A 23,346-nucleotide genomic window follows, 5' to 3' on the forward strand; every position below is an offset into this window, starting at 1 on the left:
GGGGGTGTTCTGGACCTTTCGAGGCTTTGCTTCTCCAGCAATTAAATCGAAAATCTTCACATTCAAAGTGTCCAAAAGTAACAAAGCTAAAATGACTTTGCTTTTGTTGATTAAATAGAATTGCCAAGCGGGAAAGGCTTTTGTGGAGGTTTTTTTTTTTTACTTTTGAACGGCGCTAAAAAGAAGTCGATTTTTTCCCCTTTTGCCTCTTGTACCCCAGACTCTCTTTTTCCCTCTCTTCCTCCTTCCCTTAATTTCCTATTTCTATTTTAATTGGTGTTTTGTATATTAAACTTTCCAGACAAGGCTGCGAAGGAAGTGACACCCCTCAGCCTTGCCACTCTAGGAGGCCGAACTCGCTCTCCTTAACCCCTGGGGCTCTGCAGGAGGCCGAGAGGCTGCGGGAGAAGCTGGCGAGGGCGACATCCAGACGTGTCCCGGGTGAGGAGGGGTCGCTTTCCGGGCAAAGGGAGGCGGAGGAGGGGGGAGAAGCGGGGCTGATCCGGGGAAGAGCCCGCGTGGGGTGAGAGGAGGGTGGGCCTTGCGGAGACCCAGCAGGAAAGGAGAGAAGCCAGGCGAGGAGGCAGGATTCGCACCAGGCTCCCCGAGGGCCCAATCCTGTCTCTCGGAGGAGGGGGAGAGAAGCGGGGCGGCCTCTTTAGCTGCCTCCCTCCCTCCCGGCCCTGCTCTGCCCTGTGCTGGAATTATTATTATTATTATTATTATTATTATTATTAATAATATTTGTTTGTTTGTATGTATGTTTGATTTTACAATAAGGGTTTTTTAGTTGTTAGTATTGGATTTACATGCTGTTTTTTATTACTGTTGTTAGCTGCCCCGAGTCTACGGAGAGGGGCGGCATACAAATCCAATAAATAAATATTATTTTTATTATTATTATTATTATTATTAGTAGTAGTAGTAGTAGTAGTAGCATTTTTGTTTATTAGATTTGTATGCCATCCCTCTCCGTAGACTCGGGGCGGCTCACAACAATAATGAAACGATATATGAATGAATGAATGAAGGTCACTCAGCGGTTGAATTTCACTTTCTAATTCTTTCCATCCCAGATACCGAAACTCAAAGACACTTGTGGTCCTTACAAGGAAAAATATTATCTTGGGGGGGGGGGGGCAGAATAACTTACAGGAATCAGTCCTGCAGCCCTAGAAATGGTCCTGTGAAGAAGGAAAAGTCACTTGGAGACGCCTAAGAGTCCTTGGAGCCATTTGGAGTTGCTCTGCAGAAGAGAGGAAAGATGGAGACGCAACCTTTGGGAAAAGATGGAACTGGAAAAAGCCCTTCAGCTGTTCAGCCTGCGAAAGGAGGGAGGTTCTGGAGAAGGGCTGGGCGAAAGATCCTGGAGGAGGAAACCATCCTCCCCTCAGAAGTTCAGCCCTGCCATTTCATGCAATATTGGGAGGCTGAGGGTCCCCGAGGACTTTGTAGCCGACTCCACGACTTTTCCAGGAGATGGCTGAGGCCAGAGAAGCACACCAAAGTCCAGATGCTGGACCTGGTGGTTCTGAAGCAGCTCCTGTTCCTTCTGCCCCCAGAGATGGAGGACTGGGTGCGGGAGTGTGGAGCAGAGACCAGCTCCCAGGCGGTGGCCCTGGCGGAAGGCCTCCTCCTGAGCCAGGCGGAGGAGCAGAAGGAGCAGGTCCATTTTCAGGTGAGACACTTTAGGGAGCTCAAAAGGGATTAGAGCATGTGGTGGTTGAATACTTCACCCCCTCCTTCCCAAAAGTCTCGGACGTTCATTATATGTGGCAATGTCCCACCAATTTCTCACTGAACCTCACAGGCTTTGAAGTTCTGTTCCGAGTATAAGAATCCACTTTATTTCGTGTCACTTACATTAATTCTGCTTCTTTTTTCCTTCCTCCTATTTAAAGTGCTGTACTGTGGAGAGCAGAGATCCTGAGGGAAAGAAGAATCCATCAGATCCCACTCAGGAACTATTTTTCAGGAGGATCCCTTGGGAAGATCCAAGTCAAGGCACCTTAGGAGGTAATGGGAGATCCTCCGATTGCCCATCTGTCTTACCTCTCTCTTCCTCTTCTCTGGAATACCTCCTCCTATTTTGTTAGTTATGCATTTTGAAATTATTTATTCCTAACAGAGAAACAAAGAGTGAAGCTTTCTGACTTTTATGACAGAGATCAAACGGTTGGACCTCCAAATCAAGTAAGAAAGGGAAAAGTTTATTTATTTTTATTTATTCATTTGTCCAATACACAAATACCCCCTCAGAGAGGGTCCGCAACTTGGGCATCCTCCTCGATCCACAGCTCACATTAGAGAAACTTCTTTCAGCTGTGGCGAGGGGGGCGTTCGCCCAGGTTCGCCTGGTGCACCATTTGCGACTCTATTTGGACCAGGACTCACTGCTCACAGTCACTCATGCCCTCATCACCTCGAGGTTCGACTACTGTAACGCTCTCTTCATGGGGCTACCTTTGAAAAGTGTTCAGAAACTTCAGATCGTGCAGAATGCAGCTGCGAGAGCAATCATGTGCTTTCCCAAATAAGCCCATGTCACACCAACACTCCGCAGTCTGCATTGGTTGCCGATCAGTTTCCAGTCACAATTCAAAGTGTTGGTTATGACCTATGAAGCCCTTCATGGCACCGGACCAGATTATCTCAGGGACCGCCTTCTGCTGCATGAATCCCAGCGACCAGTTAGGTCCCACAGTGTGGGTCTTCTCCGGGTCCCGTCAACTAAACAATGTCACTTGGCGGGACCCGGGGGAAGAGCCTTCTCTGTGTTGGCCCCGGCCCTCTGGAACCAACTCCCCCTAGAGATTAGAATTGCCCCCACCCTCCTTGCCTTTCGTAAGCTACTTAAAACCCACCTCTGTCGCCAGGCAGGGCTGCCGATAGGGGGGTATTACTGGTAGTGGTGTACCGGGCCCGGCCATAAGGGGGCCCGGTTTTGCCCGCCGTTGCACATGCGCAGTACCGGTCCTCTCTTGCCTGCCTCACCAACGAAAAAGGCGGGCCCTACCCCCCCCCCCCCAGTTCCTGGAGTCTGGACCCCCCTCCCCAGTCCCGATGCTCTCTCTCTCTTTTCCTCTGGGTCGGAGAATCACCAGACAGCTCTCGTCGTCAGCAGTTTCCTCCTGGAAGAAAGGGGCGGGGTGGTCGCCAGGGTCCTTTGAAAGGAGGAGGGGGAGACAGAGGAGGGGAAGGAGGCTGTTGGAGCGTCGCCTCTCTCTCTCTCTCTCTCTCTCTCTCTCTCGGCAGAAAAGCGCCCGGTCGCTCAGGAGAGAGCGGGTTCCCGGGGAATCGGATCGGTTACAGCTGGGAAACGCGACCCCGCTTTTCCCGGGGAGGAAGAGGAGGCGGCAGGGAAGGGGAATCCGGAGCATCCGGAGGCTGGCGGGACAGTCCGGTGGCCTTGCGCAGGAGGAGGAGGTCGGGAACAGCGCCGCGGAGCCACAGGAGGAGGAGGAGGAGGAGGGCGGGGAGGAGGAGGCCCCGACTCAAGAAGCCGAGCGCTTCTTCAGTCGCTTTGGGCTCTCGGGCGCCTGCGGGGCTCCAGGCGCTCTGCAGCTGCCTGCAGCAGCTTGGCCTCGGCTGGACGAAGCCCCGAGCAGGAGGAGGAGCAAGAAGACCGGGGTTGGAGGAGGGGGAGATCCCTGAACGGTTCCTAGACGGGCTGCCCCTCCGGAGATGGCGGGCTGGCTGTGGCGGGAGGGTCAGGCGGAGAGCTGCTCCCGGGTGGCGGCGGCCCTACGGCCCTCTCCTTGGGCCCAGGAACGAACGGGGGCAGATGAGGGGGATAGCTCCTCCCGGGAGGATCTCCTCGTGGCCTCCTTTCCTTTCACTAATTGTCCCCCTCAAACGTAGGTGATTAGCAACAAAAGAGCAATAAATTGTCCCCATCAAACACAAGTGATTAGCAATAAGAAAACTTTGGTTTCTCCCCTCCCCTTTCAGGCCCAGGGGTCTCTTTCTTCCCTCCCCTCTTTGGACACACTTGAATGCAAGTTAAGTTGAGACCCATCTTTGTCGCCAGGCATGGGTTAACTGAGATACCCTGAGGACATATAATTTTATGAATGGTATTGAATGTATGGAATGGTTCTTAATGATGGGGTTTTTAAATGTTTTGTTTCTTTTTAAACATTGGATTTGTATATTGTTGTGATTGTTGTGAGCCGCTCCGAGTCTCCAGAGAGGGGCGGAATACAAATCTAATAAATTATTATTATTATTATTATTATTATTATTATTATTATTATTATGACAGTCTCAAAATGGGTGAGCAGTGTGGTCGGGCAGTAGGAAAGGCAAGTAGGATGCTTGGCTGCATAGCTAGAGGTATAACAAGCAGGAAGAGGGAGATTGTGATCCCCTTATATAGAGCGCTGGTGAGACCACATTTGGAATACTGAGTTCAGTTCTGGAGACCTCATCTACAAAAAGATATTGACAAAATTGAACGGGTCCAAAGACGAGCTACAAGAATGGTGGAAGGTCTTAAGCATAAAACGTATCAGGAAAGACTTCATGAACTCAATCTGTAGAGTCTGGAGGACAGAAGGAAAAGGGGGGACATGATCGAAACATTTAAATATGCTAAAGGGTTAAATAAGGTTCAGGAGGGAAGTGTTTTTAATAGGAAAGTGAACACAAGAACAAGGGGACACAATCTGAAATTAGTTGGGGGAAAGATCAAAAGCAGTAGGAGAAAATATTATTTTACTGAAAGAGTAGTAGATCCTTGGAACAAATTTCCAGCAGACATGGTTGGTAAATCCACAGTAACTGAATTTAAGCATGCCTGGGATAACATATATCCATCCTAAGATAAAATACAGGAAATAGTATAAGGGCAGACTAGATGGACCATGAGGTCTTTTTCTGCCATCAGTCTTCTATGTTTCTATGTTTCTATGAATTTCTTTTAATAAAAAAGAAGGGATTTATTTATTTATTTATTTATTTATGTGCCGCCCAGTCCCAAGTTTTTTCTTATTTCCAGATTGCATTTCTTCTTCGTGAGGTTCCGCCCATTGCTTCTTGTACTACCTTCAGGTGGCATGGAGAATAAATAGATGGCATCTGCTCTGTGGCAGCCCTTTAAGGATTGGGAAACTACTATTCTATTCCCCCTCAGTTTTCTATTTATTGAGCTAAACATACTCATTCTCTAAGCCCTTGTTCATAGGATTTATCCTTTAGGCCAGGGGTGTCAAACTCAATTTCATTGAGGGCCACATCAGGGCTGTGTTTGACCTCAGAGGGCCGGGGGAGGGCTTGCCCAGGGTGTGTGGCCATGGTGGGCATGGCAGGGGATTTGGGGGGCAGTAGTTTTAAAATGGCCGGGGGGGGGCCCAGACACTTAGGCTGTATGGGGCCCCAAAATTCCTGATGGTGGCCCTGTCGCCAGGCATGGGGGAATTAAGATTCCTTTTCCCCCCTAGGCCTTTACAATTGTATGCATGATATGTCTGTACAGTGATCCCCCGGTTATTGCGTTCCCGACCATTGCGAACAGACTAATTTGCGATTTTTCAACCCGGAAGTCAAAACACCATCTGCGCATGCGTGCCCTTTTTTCTATGGGCACGCATGCGTAGATGGCGCCGGGCAGATCAGCTGCTGGGCGGCTTCCCTGGGTCTTCCCCCTCTTGCTGGCGGGAGGGCGAACCCCCCAGCACCCGCTCGCCCGGCCACCCGCCGCTCGCCCGCCCTTCGCCCAGCCACCCGCCGTTCGCCTGCCGCTCGCCTGCCCTTCGCCCTTCGCCCGGGAAGTTCATAGAAACATAGAAGACTGACGGCAGAAAAAGACCTCTTGGTCCATCTAGTCTGCCCTTTTACTATTTCCTGTATTTTATCTTAGGATGGATATATGTTTATCCCAGGCATGTTTAAATTCAGTTACTGTGGATTTCCCAACCACGTCTGCTGGAAGTTTGTTCCAAGGATCTACTACTCTTTCAGTAAAATAATATTTTCTCATGTTGCCTTTGATCTTTCCCCCAACTAACTTCAGATTGTGTCCCCTTGTTCTTGTGTTCACTTTCCTGTTAAAAACACTTCCCTCCTGAACCCTATTTAACCCTTTAACATATTCAAATGTTTTGATCATGTCCCCCCTTTTCCTTCTGTCTTCCAGACTATACAGATTGAGTTCATTCAGTCTTTCCTGATACGTTTTATACTTAAGACCTTCCACCATTCTTGTAGCCTGTCTTTGGACCCGTTCAATTTTGTCAATATCTTTTTGTAGGTGAGGTCTCCAGAACTGAACACAGTACTCCAAATGTGGTCTCACCAGCGCTCTATATAAGGGGATCACAATCTCCCTCTTCCTGCTTGTTATACCCCTAGCTATGCAGCCAAGCATCCTACTTGCCTTTCCTACCGCCCGACCACACTGTTCACCCATTTTGAGACTGTCAGAAATCACTACCCCTAAATCCTTCTCTTCTGAAGTTTTTGCTAACACAGAACTGCCAATGAAATACTCAGATTTAGGATTCCTTTTCCCCAAGTGCATTATTTTACATTTGGGAACATTAAACTGCAGTTTCCATTGCTTTGACCATTTATCTAGTAACGCTAAATCATTTACCATATTACAGACCCCTCCAGGAATATCAACCCTATTGCACACTTTAGAGTCATCGGCAAATAGGCAAACCTTCCCTACCAAACCTTCCCCTATGTCACTCACAAACATATTAAAAAGAATAGGACCCAGAACAGACCCTTGTGGCACACCGCTTGTAACCTGACTCTGCTCAGAATACTCGCCATTAACAATAACTCTCTGATGTCTATGCTTCAGCCAGCTTGAAATCCACTGAACTATCCAGGGATTAAGTCCAATCTTCACTAATTTATCTATCAGCTCTTTATGTGGAACCGTATCAAAGGCTTTGCTGAAGTCCAGATAGGCAATATCCACGGCACCACCTTGATCCAACACCTTTGTGACATAGTCAAAGAACTCAATGAGATTAGTCTGACACGATTTGCCTTCAGTAAAGCCATGCTGATTTGGGTCCAATAAGTTATTGTTTTTTAGATGCTGATTTATCCTCTTTTTGAGTAGAGTCTCCATCATTTTAACTACAACTGATGTCAAGCTAACTGGCCTGTAGTTACCAGCTTCATCTCTACTGCCCTTCTTGTGGATAGGCACAACACTGGCCATTCTCCAATCCTCAGGAACATCTCCTGTTAACAGGGATTTGTTAAACAAATCAGTCAGGGGGGTAGCAATGACAGATCTGAGTTCTTTAAGAACTCTGGGGTGGATGCCATCTGGACCCATTGCCTTATTTATCTTTAATCTTTCAAGTTCTTCTAAGACATTGGCTTCTAAGATCACTGGAGCTGAATCCGTACAGCTGGAAGCAATGCTATATCCCTCTATAGTATTATTATTATTTTGTAAGGTGTCTTTTGAGAAAACTGAACAGAAGTAGCTATTGAAATGGTCAGCGATATCCTTATTCCCATCAATGTATGTATTATTCCCGGTACTAAGCTTTGTGATGCTGCAGTTTTTCTTCTTCCTATCACTAATATATCTGAAGAAGGTTTTATCCCCCTTCTTTACAGATTTTGCTATTTCTTCCTCTTTTGAGGCTTTAGCAGCATATATTATCTGTTTCGCCTCCTTCTGTCTCATTTTATACACCTCTCTATCAGCTATACTTCCAGACTCTTTATACCTCCTATAGGCAGCCTTTTTTTCATTGACTATAGCCCTTACATCATTGCTAAACCATAGCGGTTTCTTCTTCCTTTTACCTTTAGTTACTTGCTTTACATAAAGTCTTGTGGCTTTTAAGATGGCCTTTTTTAATACAGTCCACTGGGTGCTTGCTCCTGCCATTTTATCCCTCCCCTTTAATTCATTATTTAAATATTCCCCCATTGCATTAAAATTTGTTTTTCTGAAATCCAATACTTTGGTTGCAGTATAGGATTGCTCACCATCAGTTTTTACATCAAACCACAAACATAGATGGTCACTGCAACCTAAATTTTCTCCCACCTTGACCTCTGAAACCTGATTCCCATTGGTAAAAACTAAATCTAGAATATTCTCCCCTCTAGTTGGTGTCTTAACTAGCTGTGCCATAGCTGCTCCTGTAAAGGCCTCTACTATATTCTTACTTTTGCATGTAAGGGCACTGGGGATATTCCAGTCAACATCAGGCATGTTGAAATCACCCATAACCACAATATCTCCCTTTACTGCCATTAGGGTAATCTCATCCACCATCTTGTTGTCATGTTCCTCAGATTGCCCTGGAGGCCTATAGATCACCCCAATTCTAATGACAGAACCGTCTTTATTTTGCATGCAAATCCAGAGGGTCTCCAGATCTTTACATGTATTTTGAATTAGTATTGTTTTTAGACTTTCTTTAACATAAATGGCTACTCCACCTCCCCTTCTCTCTATTCTATCCTTCCTATACAGTGTATATCCTGGTATGGATATTTCCCATTCATTAGAATCCCTAAACCATGTCTCAGTTATGGCAACCAGATCCAAATTATCTCTAGATATTATGGCCATTAACTCACAGAGCTTGTTGCTCAAGCTTCGAGCATTTGTGTACATTACCCGAAGGACATTATTTTCATTATTAGTTTGCCCCTTATCATCAGCAACTACATCTATTTTATTTACAGCTCCCTTTTCATAAGCTTCCAGAAACTGATTTATCCTCATTGGTCGGGGACAGAAATCCTCCACATCTGGTACATCTCTGTCCCCTTTACCTAGTTTAAATGCCTGTCCAAAAAAGTTCTGAATTCCTCACCGAGCACCTGGGCACCTCTGTATGATGGATGCAAACCATCCCTCTTAAACAACTCCCTATTAGACCACCTATTGACATCATGACTTACATAACCAAAACCTTCAGCTTTACACCACTGCCTTAACCACACATTAAACTCTCTGATACAACTTGTTTTACCCTCCTGGCCACAAACCGGTAACACCTCTGAGAATGTCACTGAATCAGTTATTTTACCCAGCTCCACACTTAGACATTGAAAATCTCTTTTTACTACATTAACATTTCTCTGGGACAAATCATTTGTGCCAAGATGCACCACCACATCAACGTTATTATCTTTACTCACAGCCTTGATAATGTTTGTAATCCGCCTCCTATCCCTGTGGGCAGTGGCTCCTGGAAGACACCTCATCACCTTCACTACATCCTTCCTCTGTCCCAAATCAACACCTCTGACAATCGAGTCACCCACAAGAACATGTGTCCTCTCTTTATTTCTACTAACTGGACTTGGTATGGTGACACTCAGCTCCTCATTTACAACAACTTCTCCTTTGAACATCCCCTCATTCTCCGCCTGAGGGGCCTTGCTAATATCTACAACATCCCTACTATTTAAATCCGCAAGAACATTATAGGAATTGGATACAGAGAGACCAAAATTGTTATGTTTTTGTTCAACCGCACGTAATCTTCCTGAACCAACAGTTGTCCAAACAGCCCTCCTCCTCGGGGGGCGCTGTGGAAGTGGAGGCTGCACACATGGCTGCATTACAGCACGTGGCTGGGACAATCTTTCCACTTCTGCCTGCAAGCTACAAACTAAGGACTGCAATCTAGAGATCTCGCCATCTAACCTAGATGTCCTAATGCAAAGAGGGCAGTACCCCAAGTTCCACAAGGTACTACGGAACACAACAGCCAAACAAGTTTTACACTGCACCAAGCCAATCATCTTAACAATGTATTGAAATACAGGTACTTAGCAAGAAAATGAACCCCTATTGCTACCAAACTTTGCTGATTTTGGTTTATAGTTATATAATTCGCGCGCCACCAGGCGCGCGGGCCACTATTTTTCTTTTCTCTTCCTCAGTGTTCTTAAAGTGCAGTTTAAAATGGTTTTTCTGACTCTTTTATACTTCCCAGTCTAGACCCTCCTCCCTGAATTCAAAAACACAATCAGCCAATAGAATTTCCCTTTAAAACCAGTTATCTCCTCTCCCACTTGAATTCAGAAATACAAACTGTATAAGAGCACTATTTTTCTTTTCTCTTCCTCAGTGTTCTTAAAGTGCAGTTTAAAATGGTTTTTCTGACTCTTTTATACTTCCCAGTCTAGACCCTCCTCCCTGAATTCAAAAACACAATCAGCCAATAGAATTTCCCTTTAAAACCAGTTATCTCCTCTCCCACTTGAATTCAGAAATACAAACTGTATAAGAGCACTATTTTTCTTTTCTCTTCCTCAGTGTTCTTAAAGTTCGCCAGGAGTCAGCGGAGAAGCCGCACGCCTGTTTTAAAACGATCGGAGCCGGCCTGGGGGGGCTTTCCAGCAACCCCCGAGCCCCCAACCCGGGTGTTTTAAAACGTCGCAGCCGGCCTGGGGGGCTCAGGGGCTTGCCCCCGAGCCCCCCAGGCCGGCTGCGACGTTTTAAAACACCCGCGCCGCTTCGCAGCTGTCTCCTGGCGAACTTCCCCGCTTTAGGAGTCAGCGGAGAAGCGGCGCACCAGGCCGGCTCCGATCGTTTTAAAACAGGTGCGCCGCTTCTCCGCTGACTCCTAAAGCGGGGAAGTTCGCCAGGAGTCAGCGGAGAAGCCTCGCTGCTGCGGCGAAAGTAAAAACACCATCTGCACATGCGCAGATGGTGTTTTTACTTCCGCAGCGCTACTTCGCGAAAACCCGCTCATTGCGGGGGGTCCTGGAATGGAACCCTCGCAGTGATCGGGGGATCACTGTATGTATGTTTGGTTTTTTATATTAAGGGGTTTTAAAATTGTTTTTATTATTGGATTATTATTGTACGCTGTTTTATGATTGTTGGTAGCCGCCCCGAGTCTTTGGAGATGGGCGGCGTATAAATCCAATAAATAAATAAATAAATAAATAAATAAAATAAAGAAAAATAAGCAAATCATATTTTAAAAAATAAAGCAGACTATTAAAGTTGAAAGTGACTGGCCATGTTAAATATGTAAACATGGCAGTTTGGGCTACAAAATCATTTCCAATCCTTTGATTTATGCCTCGATTAGAGTTTTCTTCCTTTCTTTTTTTATTAAAATATAATTTATTAATTTATTGAAAAAGGAAGGGGAAGAGGGGAGCACAAAATCAAAGGGAGGGGAGAGGAGGGGAAAGGAGAGTTTGAAGGTAAAAATTGCGAAGGATTACAGAAGTCCATTATATTCCTTAATATATATACATTGTTATATAGCAATTCATATTATTACATTACAGTGTTCCCTCGATTTTCACGGGTTCGAACTTCGCGAAAAGTCTGTACCACAGTTTTTCAAAAATATTAATTAAAAAATACTTCACTTTCCCCCCCCTATACCACGGTTTTTCCCGCCCGATGATGTCATATTTCATCTCCAAACCTTCGTCTGCCTAAATATTTTTAAAATAAACTTTAATAAATAAACATGGTGAGTAATAATTTAAATGGTTGCTAAGGCAATGGGAAACTAATTTAGGGGTTTAAAGTGTTAAGGGAAGGCTTGTGATACTGTTCATAGTTAAAAATGAACAGTACTCCAAGTCTACGGAGAGGGGCGGCATACAAATGTAATAAATAAATAAATAAATAAATAAATAAATAAATATTTACTTCCGCATCTCTACTTCGCGGAAATTCGATTTTCGCAGGCGGTCTTGGAACGCATCCCCCGCAAAAATTGAGGGAACACTGTAGTTCTATTCATGTTTCATTCTTGATTTACATTCCAATGAGCAGCTTTATTATCTATACCATAGGTTACTTAATAAATCTATTCGAAACATTTAAATATAATTATTGTAGTTTTGTGATTTTGTCCGGTATATAATATACTTAGGTTAGTAAGGGATTGTAATTTTTAGAGAGTGTTTCAAGGAGTGGGGATTGAGTAAGAAGGAGGAAGTGGGGTGGGAAGGGGGTTGCCTGCATCGATAGCAGGCATTGAGTTTTAACGACTTATCGTTCTTATTAAGCAGTAAATATAGGAAATGAAAATAGTAGAAGATGTAAGAGTTACAGTTAAGATATGATTAGTTTTTTAGTGATTATGTAAATACAGTGATACCTCGTCTTACAAACGCCTCATCATACAAACTTTTCAAGATACAAACCCGGGGTTTAAGATTTTTTTGCCTCTTCTTCCAAACTATTTTCACCTTACAAACCCACCGCGGCCGCTGGGATGCCCTGCCTCCGGACTTCCGTTGCCAGCGAAGCGCCCATTTTTGTGCTGCTGGGATTCCCCTGAGGCTCCCCTCCAGTGAGGGGAGCCTCAGTGAAATCACAGCATTGCAAAAACACAGAGGTCTCGAGGTGGCGTTTCAAGGACATCAGTGTTTTTGCGATACTGCGATTTCACTGATGCTTCCTTCACTGGGAAACCCCACCTCCGGACTTCCGTTGCCAGCGAAGCGCTCGTTCTTGCAATGCTGGGATTCCCCTGCTGGGATTCCCCTGCTGGGATTCCCCTGCAGCATCGCAAAAACACAGAAGTCCAGAGGTGCGGTTTCCCATGGAGGGAAGCCTCGGGGGAATCCCAGCAGTGCAAAAACAGTCGCTTCGGCTGGCAAAATGCGTGAATTTTGGGCTCGCACGCATTATTCGCTTTTCCATTGATTCCTGTGGGAAACATTGTTTTGTCTTACAAATTTTTCACCTTAAGAACCTTGTCCCAGAACCAATTAAGTTTGTAAGACAAACTACCAGCAGACGTGGTAGATAAATCCACAGGAACTGAATTTAAACATGCCTGGGATAAACATATATCCATCCTAAGATAAAATATAGAAAATAGTATAAGGGCAGACTAGATGGACCATGAGGTCTTTTTCTGCCATCAGTCTTCTATGTTTCTATGTTTCTTTCCTCTTGTCTAAATCATTGATGAAGATGAACAGATATTGTGAATCCTCCTGTTATTTTTTCCGTATTCAGGAGAGTCCTGTGTCCTTCGCGGAGGTGGCTGTGTCTTTCTCTGAGGAGGAATGGTCTCAGCTGGATCCTGACCAGAAAGTGCTGCATTCGGAAGTCATGCTGGAAAACCATAGGAACGTGGTCTCTCTCGGTAAGAGTTTTCTAGCTACCAATCAAAGTTGAAGAAGACAGATTATATTTTATTTTTAAAAACATTATTATGAGATATCGTCTTCTGGGAGGAAGAAGGAAAGGATCTGGCCTTCTGGTGCTCCAAGGAAGGAAAGAGCCTATGTCTCTTGGCTTGGATGCTTTTGGTGCCATTTCATATCTGTATTTTTCCATTTGTATTTGAACTTTTATGAAAAAAATGAACTCTGCTTTTATCATCCTCGGGAGGTCATGTGAGAGGAATGTGTCGTTTGTTCGCTGAAATCTGCAAAATTGTATGAGAATAGAACTTTCACACTCAGGCCATGGAAGAGCATTCCCAATCCAATTCATGCAGTATGACTCACAGCCAGCGTTCCCCGTAAGTTGCGCACGTACGCGCGCCCCCCAAAATACCCCCCTGCGCACCCTTTTCCACGGGCGTGCGCTCCCCATCCCCCTGCCAGCCCGTGGGGGGGGGGTCGGGAAGGTGCCCGCAGTAGGAGGAAAGGGAGCCGCGGCCGCCCCTGCCTCCCCACGATGCCTTCCGCCCCCTCACGCCCCTGGCTTCTCGCCCCTGCCCCCCACCCGCCCGCTCCGCCCCCTCTGCTCCTCCTCCACCTCCTGCCTTGGGGCGCGACTTCTCTCGCGGCAGTGGCAGCTGTGGCTTCTCAGGACAAAAGCGCTCCCAGCCAGGGGGTTGCGAGAGAGCACTTTCTCCGTGCGCTTCGGGAATGCCCGCCCCGCCCCTCTCGCAGCCCCTTCGCTGGGAGCGCTTTCGGCCCGGACTTTCAGCAAGGGGGCTGCAGTAGAGGCAGGGCAGGCGTTCCCGAAGCGCTCAGAGAAAGCGCTCTCGCAGCCCCCTCGCTGACAGAGAGGGAGAGAGAAAGTAAGTGAGAAAGAGAGAGAGAGAGAAAGGGGGGAGAGATAGCAACAGAGAGAAGAGAAAGAAAGCAAGAGAGATAGAAAGAAAGAGTGAGAGAGAAAGAAAGAAAGCAATAGAAAGAGAGAAAGAAAACAAGAGAGAGAGAGAGAGCAAGAGGGGGGAGATAGAAAGAGAGGGAGAGAAAGTGAGAAAAAGAGAGAGAGAGCAAGAGGGGGAGAGAGAAATGACTCTTGATTTAAAGCATATGGTAAAAAGCACCCAAATAATAACAGTCCCAAAGGGACTGTCGCTCAGACACTATACTTTTCCGCCCACACCGAAAAAAAATTAGAGGAAGCATTGCTCACAGCATCCTAGGGGACATGTAATAGCCACGTTACGATAGCTCACTTAGCAACCATTCTAAGTTACGACCAACCCTCCCCAAACTACTTGAGAGACCCAGGCCTGAAATTATGAGTGTTGCAGCACCACGGCCATCGTTCACAATTACGAATGACAGCAGAGGCACAGCAACATCCGCCCTACCTATTACCCCACCCCACCGGGGCTTACCATATTTGTCGGACTATAAGATGCACTTCCCACGCCACAAAAAAGTGGGTGGAAATGTCTGTGTGTCTTATAGTACGAATACCGCCCTGTTTTTGGCCTCCCAAAAGCTCCACGTGTCCCATTTTTGCCCTCCCTGGCATCCAGAATCATTCTGCAGGCAAAAAACAGGCCCGCTTTTGGCCTCTGGAGGTCTCCGCAGGTCTCCACAGGTCCCAAATGTAGAAATCATCATGTCTATATCATATCACTGAAGGCACGCAAACATACAACTTAGTGGAATTTTGGAGAAATCCATAAGGAAATCCACTTGACTTTCTACACTTTGATCTTTTTCTCTTTGATCTGTTATGGTTTTCATTTCCCTTTTGGTTTGAAGGTAATAATGGGCAGGAGAATCAAGATTCCTGTGAACTGTTCCAAGTGATCGATGCTACAGATGGACGGGAGAAGTTTGGAATTGGAATGATATTCGAAAGCTGTGAGAAAAACCAGTCAAAGAAATGCAATCAGGAAAGCTCATCTCCCGCTGATGCTCCGGTGCAAGATTTTCTTCCCCAACAAGAGAAAATAAGGAAAGAACGTACTGCAAACAGTGTGAAGCTAATCAAAGCTAAAGCACAAGTAAATGAACACTACTTAACCCAAAACAAAGGGGACAATTCTATTAAAAGACACAACAGACAAAATTATAATGGGACATCCATTCTTTCTCTTGGAAATAACTTTCTTACCTCTCAAAAAGCGATTGGCACAAAAGAGAAGCCTTATAAATGTTTGGAATGTGGAAAATATTTTAGAACAAGCAGGGAACTTACTTCCCATGAAAGGATTCACACTGGGGAGAAACCATATAAATGCATGGAGTGCGGAAAGACATTTGCTCATACCAATGCACTTACTTCCCATAAGTGGGTCCACACAGGGGAGAAGCCGTATACATGCATGGAGTGTGGAAACACATTTGCTCAAAGAAGTAATCTTACTTCCCATGAAAGGATCCACACAGGGGAGAAACCACATAAATGCATGGAGTGCGGAAAGACATTTGCTCAAAGAGGTAATCTTATTTCCCATAAGATGATCCACACAGGGGAGAAACCATATAAATGCACGGAGTGTGGAAATACCTTTGCTCGTAGAAATACACTTACTTCCCATAAGATGATCCACACAGGGGAGAAGCCATATGAATGCATGGAATGTGGAAAGAGTTTTGCTCGGAATGGTGATCTTACTTCTCATAAAAGGATCCATGCTCGGGAGAAACTATATAGCAATAGCAATTCCACTTAGTCTTATATACCACTCCACAGCGCTTTATCTTATACTCTGAGCAGTCTACGAAGTCAGCATAAGGGTCCCCAGCAATCTGGATTCTCATATTGGTGGCCTCAGATAAAAGTTCAATTAACTGTGAGCCAGTCAAGGTCAAACTCCTGGCTATGGACAATTAGCCTGTAGTACTGCGTTCCAACCACTGATCCACCATATCTCTAGATTTTATGCATATTGTGCCTGTCACGCTGGTGCAGAATTTGGTGATAAATTAATGGCTTGCTACACTATCTATAGAAGGCCTGATGTTTATGGGAACTTGGGAGGGGTGATTTCATGAGGGAACAGATGTAGCCACAAAGCATTGATAAGACGGTGTGGCTGTGGGTTTTGCCTCCCAAGGACAATTCCATCTGTCCGTCCATTACCCTGGGGGAGGGAATTACTGACCCATTCGGAGAGGGTCCGCAACTTGGGCGTCCTCCACAGCTCACATTAGAGAAACATCTTTCAGCTGTGGCAAGGGGGCGTTTGCCCAGGTTCGCCTGGTGCACCAGTTGCGGCCCTACCTGGACCAGGAGTCACTACTCACACTCACTCATGCTCTCATCACCTCGAGGTTCGACTACTGTAATGCTCTCCACATGCGGCTACCTCTGAAGAGTGTTCGGAAACTTCAGATCATGCAGAATGCAGCTGCGAGAGCAATCATGGGCTTCCCTAAGTATGCCCATGTTACATCAACACTCCGTAGTCTGCATTGGCTGCCGATCAGTTTCTGGTCACAATTCAAAGTGTTGGTTACGACCTATAAAGCCCTTCATGGCATCGGACCAGAATATCTCCAGGACCGCCTTCTGCCGCACGAATCCCAGCGACCGGTTAGGTCCCACAGAGTTGGCCTTCTCTGGGTATCATTGACTAAACAATGTTGGCTGGCGGGACCCAGGGTAAGAGCCTTCTCTGTGGCGGCCCCGACCCTCTGGAACAGCTCCCCCCCAGAGATTAGGATTGCCCCCACCCTCCTTGCCTTTCGTAAACTTCTTAAAACCCACCTCTGCCATCAGGCATGGGGGAATTGAGACATCTTCCCCAGGCCTATATAATTTGTGTTTGGTATGTTGTGTGTATAGTTTTTTAATTATGGGTTTTTTAGTTTTTAAATATTAGATTTGTATTTTACATTGTGTGCTACTATTGCTGTGAGCCGCCCCGAGCCTATGGAGAGGGGCAGCATCCAAATTTAGTAAATAAATAAATAAAGTCTTTCAAGTGGTTCAGTGCCATCCTATTCCCACCCACCTGGGCGGAAGCAAAAGGAGGACTTACCACACTGGCACAATCTGAGTGGGCAATGTGACACGTTTGTGGGTGGGGGACTAGTGATGTGAACTTTCAACTGGGTGGGAAACCCAGATTCAGGTTTCCCAGTGTAGGTGCCAGGATGGCTCCAGCAACAATTTGGAACTTTGAGGAGGACTTTGACTTTGGTTCTGATTTAGTTTGTGTTCTGTCGGGCTCTCTGGTAGACGTCTCCCAAAAATTCACAGGTACAAATTTCACACACAGACACGTTTGAAAATTCAAAACCATGTTCTTTATAATGAAAATTCACTTAAATCAAGCCCTCTTTTGGTATAGCAAAGAGCACTCGTCTCCAAACAAACTGGTAATTGGTACAAGTCCCTTATCAGTTCTGTGATACTTAGCTTGCAGCTGTGAGGCAATTCACAGTCCTCCTTCTTTCACAAAGTGAAACGCACTTTGCCCTGGTTTAGTTTCAAAGCGGGGGAAAATCAGCACACAAAAGGTCAAAGTCAGTAAAGCAGGCACGAAACACAACGATCAGATAATCCTCCACAATGGCCAAACCCACAGGCTGCTCTTTATAGCAGCCTCACTAATTACCACAGCCCCACCCAACCACAGGTGGCCTCATTTTCTTTGATAATAATCTCTCCGTTGTTGCTGCCTATGCACCGCTCTCCGCATGCGTGGCTGTATCATTAACTCTTCTTCTGAATCCAAGGAGGAGAGAGATAATTGATCTCCTTCTGAGCTGTCTGCCCCACTCTCCTCCTCCCTGTCACTCATGTCTTCTTGGTCAGAGGAGCCTTCATCAGCAGATTCCACCGGGGGGCAAAACAGGCCTGCAGCATGTGGATGTCTCCCCCACATCCACAGTCCTTGGGGCAGGAGCTGGGCCAGAGCTAACCACAACAGTTTGGATGCTACCTGGAACCTTGACAGTGCCTTTCTGATCCAAATAAGAAAAGGTTGAATCCAACAAAATGAAACTTAATGGAGAGAAAAGTAAGATTTCACACCAAGGTAGGAAAAACAGATTACAGGAAACCTGGCTCAAAAACAGTAATTATGAAAGGGAACTTGGGAGTCCGAATGGAGGATCATTTAAACATGAGTCATGTGTCCCGCAGCAGCCAAAAAACCTAATATAATATTTTATTTTATTTATTTATTTATTTATTAGATTTGTATGCCTATCCTCTCCGCATACTCGGGGCGGCTCACAACAGTGATAAAACAATATATAATAACAAATCTAATATTAAAAGTCTAAATAACAATTTGACATTAAAAGCCTAAAAACCCCATTATTTAAAAAGCATACACACATACCATACATAAAACTACATAGGCATAAAATTTAAGGCGCCTTAAACAAAATCTAAATATTGTGCACAAGATCATATGCTGCAACGTCCTGTCTGCGACTACTTCAGCTTCAACCACAACAACACAAGAGCACACAACAGATTTAAACTTAATATTAACCGCTCCAAACTTGACTGTAAACAATATGACTTCAGTAACCGAGTTGTCAAAGCGTGGAACTCATTACCGGACTCCATAGTGTCATCCCCAAACCCTCAACAATTTACCCTTAGATTATCTATGGTTGACCTATCCAGATTCCTAAGAGGTCAGTAAGGGGCGAGTACAAGTGCACTAGAGTGCCTTCCGTCCCCTGTCCTATTGCTCTCCTATATCTCCTATACCTTTCTTCTATTCCTATATCTCTTATTCTATTCTTTCATTGATATGTTCTATTACTATATCTTCTTTTCTATTATTTCTTAGATATATTTTACTATGAGTATCTCCTCTATCATGTATTTTACTATGTGTATATATATGATGTGTATATATATATATAGCCACTAAAACCCTCATTGTGTATTGGACAAAATAAAAAAATAAAAAAATAAAAATAAAACTAGTTTCAACAAAGCAGGATACGAAGTGACTTTTCAGCCTCAATTTCTTAGTACAGTACATTGAATACAGTTCTATAATAAACAATCCTAATCAGCAAATGCTATAGACAAGGTTTCAATTTCTTTTGCCTCAAGTAAAAAGTTCAGAAATGGTTTCCAGGCAGAAACAAAGCTGGATCTATTCTTTTCTCTGGTTAAAACAGTTTATCTCTCCCTTTCTGCCAATTCCTTCATTTCTTCCATCCGTGGAACTCATTACCTGACTCAGTAGTGTCAACCCCAAACCCCCAACATTTTTTCCTTAGACTATCCAGGATTGACTTCTCCAGGTTCCTTAGAGGTCAGCAAGGGGCGCGCATAAGTGCACCAGTGTGCCTTCTGTCCCCAGTCCAATTGTCTCTCCTTATCTCATTTATCTTCTCTATTTTTATATCTTTTCTTCTGTTCTTTTCTTTATATATATTACTACATGTCTATTCTCTTCAATGTGTATTAGGTATTGGACTGAATAAATAAATAAAAATAAATAAATCCTATATAGTTTATGTATAGTATGTTGTGTGCATGTTTTTTAAATTATGGGTTTTTAATTTTGTAATATTAGATTTGTATTGTACATTGTTTTCTATTGCAGCTGTGAGCCGCCCCGAGTCTGCGGGGAGGGGCGGCATACAAATTTAATTAATAAATAAATAAATACTTCTTCCACCATTGGAATGGAGGTAACTTTCCAGTTTTACATATCAAGAATTCTGGCTGCAGTCAACGTGTGCAATAACAAAGTTCCAATTTTTATTTCAAGTTCCTTGTCCTAAAAGGTAAGTCTCTGGTTTTCAATAGAAGATAAAAAGTAATGGCATTGATCTGATGGGATCGGAATCCAAGAAACCCGCTACTTAGATCTAACCGCTTCAGAGGATAAAACACTCACAAAAGAAGCTTCTGGATCACCAAACACTAGAAAAGGTGCACAAAAATCCTGACACTCATCTATCTCATTTGTCGGCTGCCCCAGAACAGAATTTGGGGGGCTGCCCCAGAGAAGAGAGGGGCAAATTATCCTCTTTTTTTTTTTTTTGAAAATAAATTTATTAAATATATACAATAAAAACCAAATACAGAAAGACAAAAGAGATATGCATATTGTACATTTTTTACACTCTACTTATGTAGTAATTGGGGAGTGGGAGAAGGGGGTTGTGAAGGGAGGGAAGTAGATATAGAAGGAAGGAGGATAGGGAGAAGAAGGAGGGGGGATGGAGAAGCGAAAACCAGCGTTAGAGCTGGGTCTTTCATGATTTGCGGCCTGTAGTTTGAGCTCGTAGTTGGTGTGTTTTACCCTAAGGCTTTATCGATATGTTTTGAATGTAGTTTTTAGTGCCAATATATATAATTCATTTAGGGGTTTATTTTCTTTGTAAAGTTGGAATTCGTGTCGATCGATGTTTACAGTTTGTTGTTTCAGTTTGATGTTATGATTTGTGATGTAAATTGCTATTTTTTCAAGTTGTTTTTGTTGGATATTTTTCTTGATGGGTAATTTTTAGATAATTCCTTTTTTTTAACCAGAGGTACCATTTATCCCAAGTTTTGTAGAAATCTGTCTCATCCTTGTTTTGCAGTTCCATTGTTAGTTTGGACATTTCTGCGCATTCCATTATTTTAATCAAGAGTGATAGAGTAGTTGGGGTTTTTTCTTGCTTCCAAAATTGTGCATATAAAATCCGTGCGGCTGTAATAATATGGATTATAATATATCTGTTTTCTTTACTAAAATTTTGTCTTGTGATTCCTAGTAGAAATAGTTCGGGTTTCGCATGGATAGTCTGAGAGGTAATTTGTTCTAGTATAGTTTTAATTTTTTCCCAATATTTTTGGGTGGTTTCACATGTCCACCAGATGTGGTAATATGTACCTGGTTTTTCTCTGCATTTCCAACATAATGGTGATAGATTTGGATACATTTTTGCAAGTCTAGCAGGTGGCAAGTGCCATCTGTAGAACATTTTATAATGGTTTTCCTTATATGAGGTTGCCATCGTTAGTTTATAGTTAGCAGTCCAAATTTTTTCCCATTCGTTTAAATAAATTGTGTACCCAAAGTTTTGTGACCACGCTATCATAGATCCTTTAACTATTTCTTCAACAGTATCGTGTTGAAGGAGGATATTGTATATATTTGATATTTGCTTTTTTTGTGGACCAAAAATTATTTTATCGAGGGGGTTATTTTTTTGGAAGTCTGATTTGTTCTTATCTTTTGATTTGTTCTTATATTTTGATTTTATTTGTAGGTAGTGTAACCAATCTACTTTAATACCTTTTTCCATGAGTTTTTGCTTAGGAATTAGCTCATTATTTTCGTTTAGTAGTTGGTCGTATGTTATAATTTTATCAGGGGTTAATGCATTCAGGTATATAATGGCTTCTGTTGGTGAAATCCATTTTGGGATGCAGAGGTAGTGGTTTTTTTTAATGAAGTGCCAGGTGTTAATTAAGGTTTTTCGGATGTAATGTGATCTGAAATATGTTGGTATTTTATCTATGTCTGTCATCAGAAACTTGTGCCATCCGGATTGAAGGTCATAGCCTTCAAGTGTTAATATTCTAGAGTTTTTAAGTATTATCCATTCTTTCAGTAGGTTTACAATTGAGGCATGGTAGTATAGTTCCATGTTTGGTAACCCAAAACCACCCCTTGACCTATGGTCTTGTAGGTCCTTAAGTTTTATCCTGGCCCTTTTTTTTGTCCATATGAATTTGCGAATTTTTTTGTGTAAGTTTTTGAAAAAGGTCCTATTTAGTTTAATGGGTGCAGTTTGGAAAAGGTATAGAAATCTAGGAAGTATATTGCTTTTAATTACAGCAATTTTCCCCATTATAGAGAGTGGGAGTTTCGACCATCTGCAAAAATCTTTGTCCATTTCATTGATTAGTTTATCGCAATTGTCTTTCTTGATAGTGCTGCAGTTTGCGGCAGGGGTCGACAAAGTTGTTCAGAATCTAGGAGCCAGCCAAAAAATTAAGGAGCCAGAATTTTTTTTAAGCAAACTTGGTTTTTAATTTAACAAAAAAAACATTACAAACGTTATAAACAACATTTTACTTTTAAAGATAATAAATATTATATTTTGATATTTTAGATCAGAGGTCCCCAACCTTTTTTGCACCAGGGACCGGCTTTCAGCTAGACCAGTTTTCCATGGCCCGGTGGGGGGGGGGGGAGCTAGCTGTCAGCGGCGCCGTAAAAGGGGCGATCAAGAGAGGAATGGGTGAATGAATGGACGGAGGGTGGGAAGGAAGGAAGGAAAGAGGGAAGGTACAGGAACAGAAGAAGGGTGCAAAGAAGCAAAGAAAGGTGTGAAAGGGGAGAGTAAGAGAGGAAGGAGTGAAAGAAGGGAATGAGGGAGGAAAGAAGGGAGGAAGGAAAAGGAAAGCAAGAAATGGAAGGAGGAAAGGAAGGGAGGAAAGGAAGGAAGGAAGGAAGAAAGAAGGAAAGAGGGAAGGGACAGGAACAGAGGAAGGAAGCAAGGAAACTTATGAAAGGGGAGAGTAAGAGAGGAAGGACTGGAGGGAGGGAGGGAAGAAGGTAGGAAGGAGAAAGAAAAGAAATAGAGGAAGGAAAGGTAAAAGAGAGAAAGAAAAAGAGCAAGAAAGAAAGAAAGAGAAAGAAAGAAAGAAAGAAAGAAAGAAAGAAAGGCAACTTCAAAGAAAGGCTCACTGAGCATCTCTCACTCTCTCTCTCTTTCTATCCCTCTTTCTTTCTTTCTCTTCCTTTCTCTCTCTCCTCTTCCTTTATCTCCTCTTTCTCTCCCCCCTCTCTCTTTCTCTCTCTCTCCCTCTCTTTCTCTCTCTTCTTCTCACTTTCTCTCTCTTGTTTTCTTTCTGTCTCTTTTGCTTTCTCTCTCTCTCACTCTTTCTCTCTTGTTTTGTTTCTCACGCTCTTTCTCTCTCTTGTTCTCTCTCTCTTGCTATCTCTTTCTCTCCCCCCCTTTCTCTCACTCTCTCTTTCTCACTTTCTCTCTATCTTGCTGTCTGTTGCTTTCACTCACTCTCGTTCTCTCTCCGTTCTTCTCAGCGGTGACGCGCGCACGCCCTGCCCGCCTCACATTTGCCGAGAGGACTTTCGCCCCGGGCTCTCAGCAAGGGGGTTTGCATGAGAGGCGGGGCCGGCGGAAGGTGATATTCAATGTCGGGGGCGCATGGGAGGTTTTGCGCGCGCTCCCTATCTCCCTGCTAGCCCACTCGGAATACGTATTCAAAATAAGAAAAGCCTTTGCCGGCGAAGGCTTTTCTTATTTTGAATACAGTATTCC

The 23,346-nt window shown here is 44.0% G+C and overlaps 1 protein-coding gene and 1 pseudogene across 3 annotated transcripts; one reads left to right on the forward strand and one right to left on the reverse strand.

Moving 5' to 3' along the window:
- The window catches only part of LOC139158523 (zinc finger protein 208-like), a 148,330-nt pseudogene that overhangs the window by 18,170 nt on the left and 106,814 nt on the right, over nucleotides 1-23,346 (reverse strand).
- Nucleotides 2-16,081, forward strand: LOC139162919 (zinc finger protein 722-like). Of its 3 annotated transcripts, XM_070743828.1 has the most exons (7): nucleotides 2-77; nucleotides 302-441; nucleotides 1,077-1,678; nucleotides 1,902-2,016; nucleotides 2,129-2,193; nucleotides 12,947-13,076; nucleotides 14,893-16,081. In XM_070743828.1, exons 3-7 carry the CDS (start codon nucleotides 1,265-1,267, stop codon nucleotides 15,807-15,809), a joined length of 1,641 nt encoding a protein of 546 aa, XP_070599929.1. In that variant the 5' UTR covers nucleotides 2-77; nucleotides 302-441; nucleotides 1,077-1,264; the 3' UTR covers nucleotides 15,810-16,081. The 3 variants fall into 3 exon arrangements, with proteins under 3 accessions (XP_070599929.1, XP_070599928.1, XP_070599930.1); XM_070743827.1 differs by having other exon boundaries at nucleotides 18-441; XM_070743829.1 differs by having other exon boundaries at nucleotides 18-441; nucleotides 1,563-1,678.

The sequence above is a fragment of the Erythrolamprus reginae genome, chromosome 2, assembly GCF_031021105.1.
Source record: "Erythrolamprus reginae isolate rEryReg1 chromosome 2, rEryReg1.hap1, whole genome shotgun sequence".
NCBI lineage: Eukaryota > Metazoa > Chordata > Lepidosauria > Squamata > Dipsadidae > Erythrolamprus > Erythrolamprus reginae.

What these genes read in the sequence shown, in the direction of transcription:
- LOC139162919 (XM_070743828.1), top strand. Translation starts at nt 1,265, where the DNA reads ATGGAGACGCAACCTTTGGGAAAAGATGGAACTGGAAAAAGCCCTTCA. An exon ending in AAGTCAAGGCACCTTAGGAG is followed by an intron (nt 2,017 to 2,128) that starts GTAATGGGAGAT and finishes TATTCCTAACAG; the next exon opens with AGAAACAAAGAGTGAAGCTT. An exon ending in TAGGAACGTGGTCTCTCTCG is followed by an intron (nt 13,077 to 14,892) that starts GTAAGAGTTTTC and finishes TTTGGTTTGAAG; the next exon opens with GTAATAATGGGCAGGAGAAT.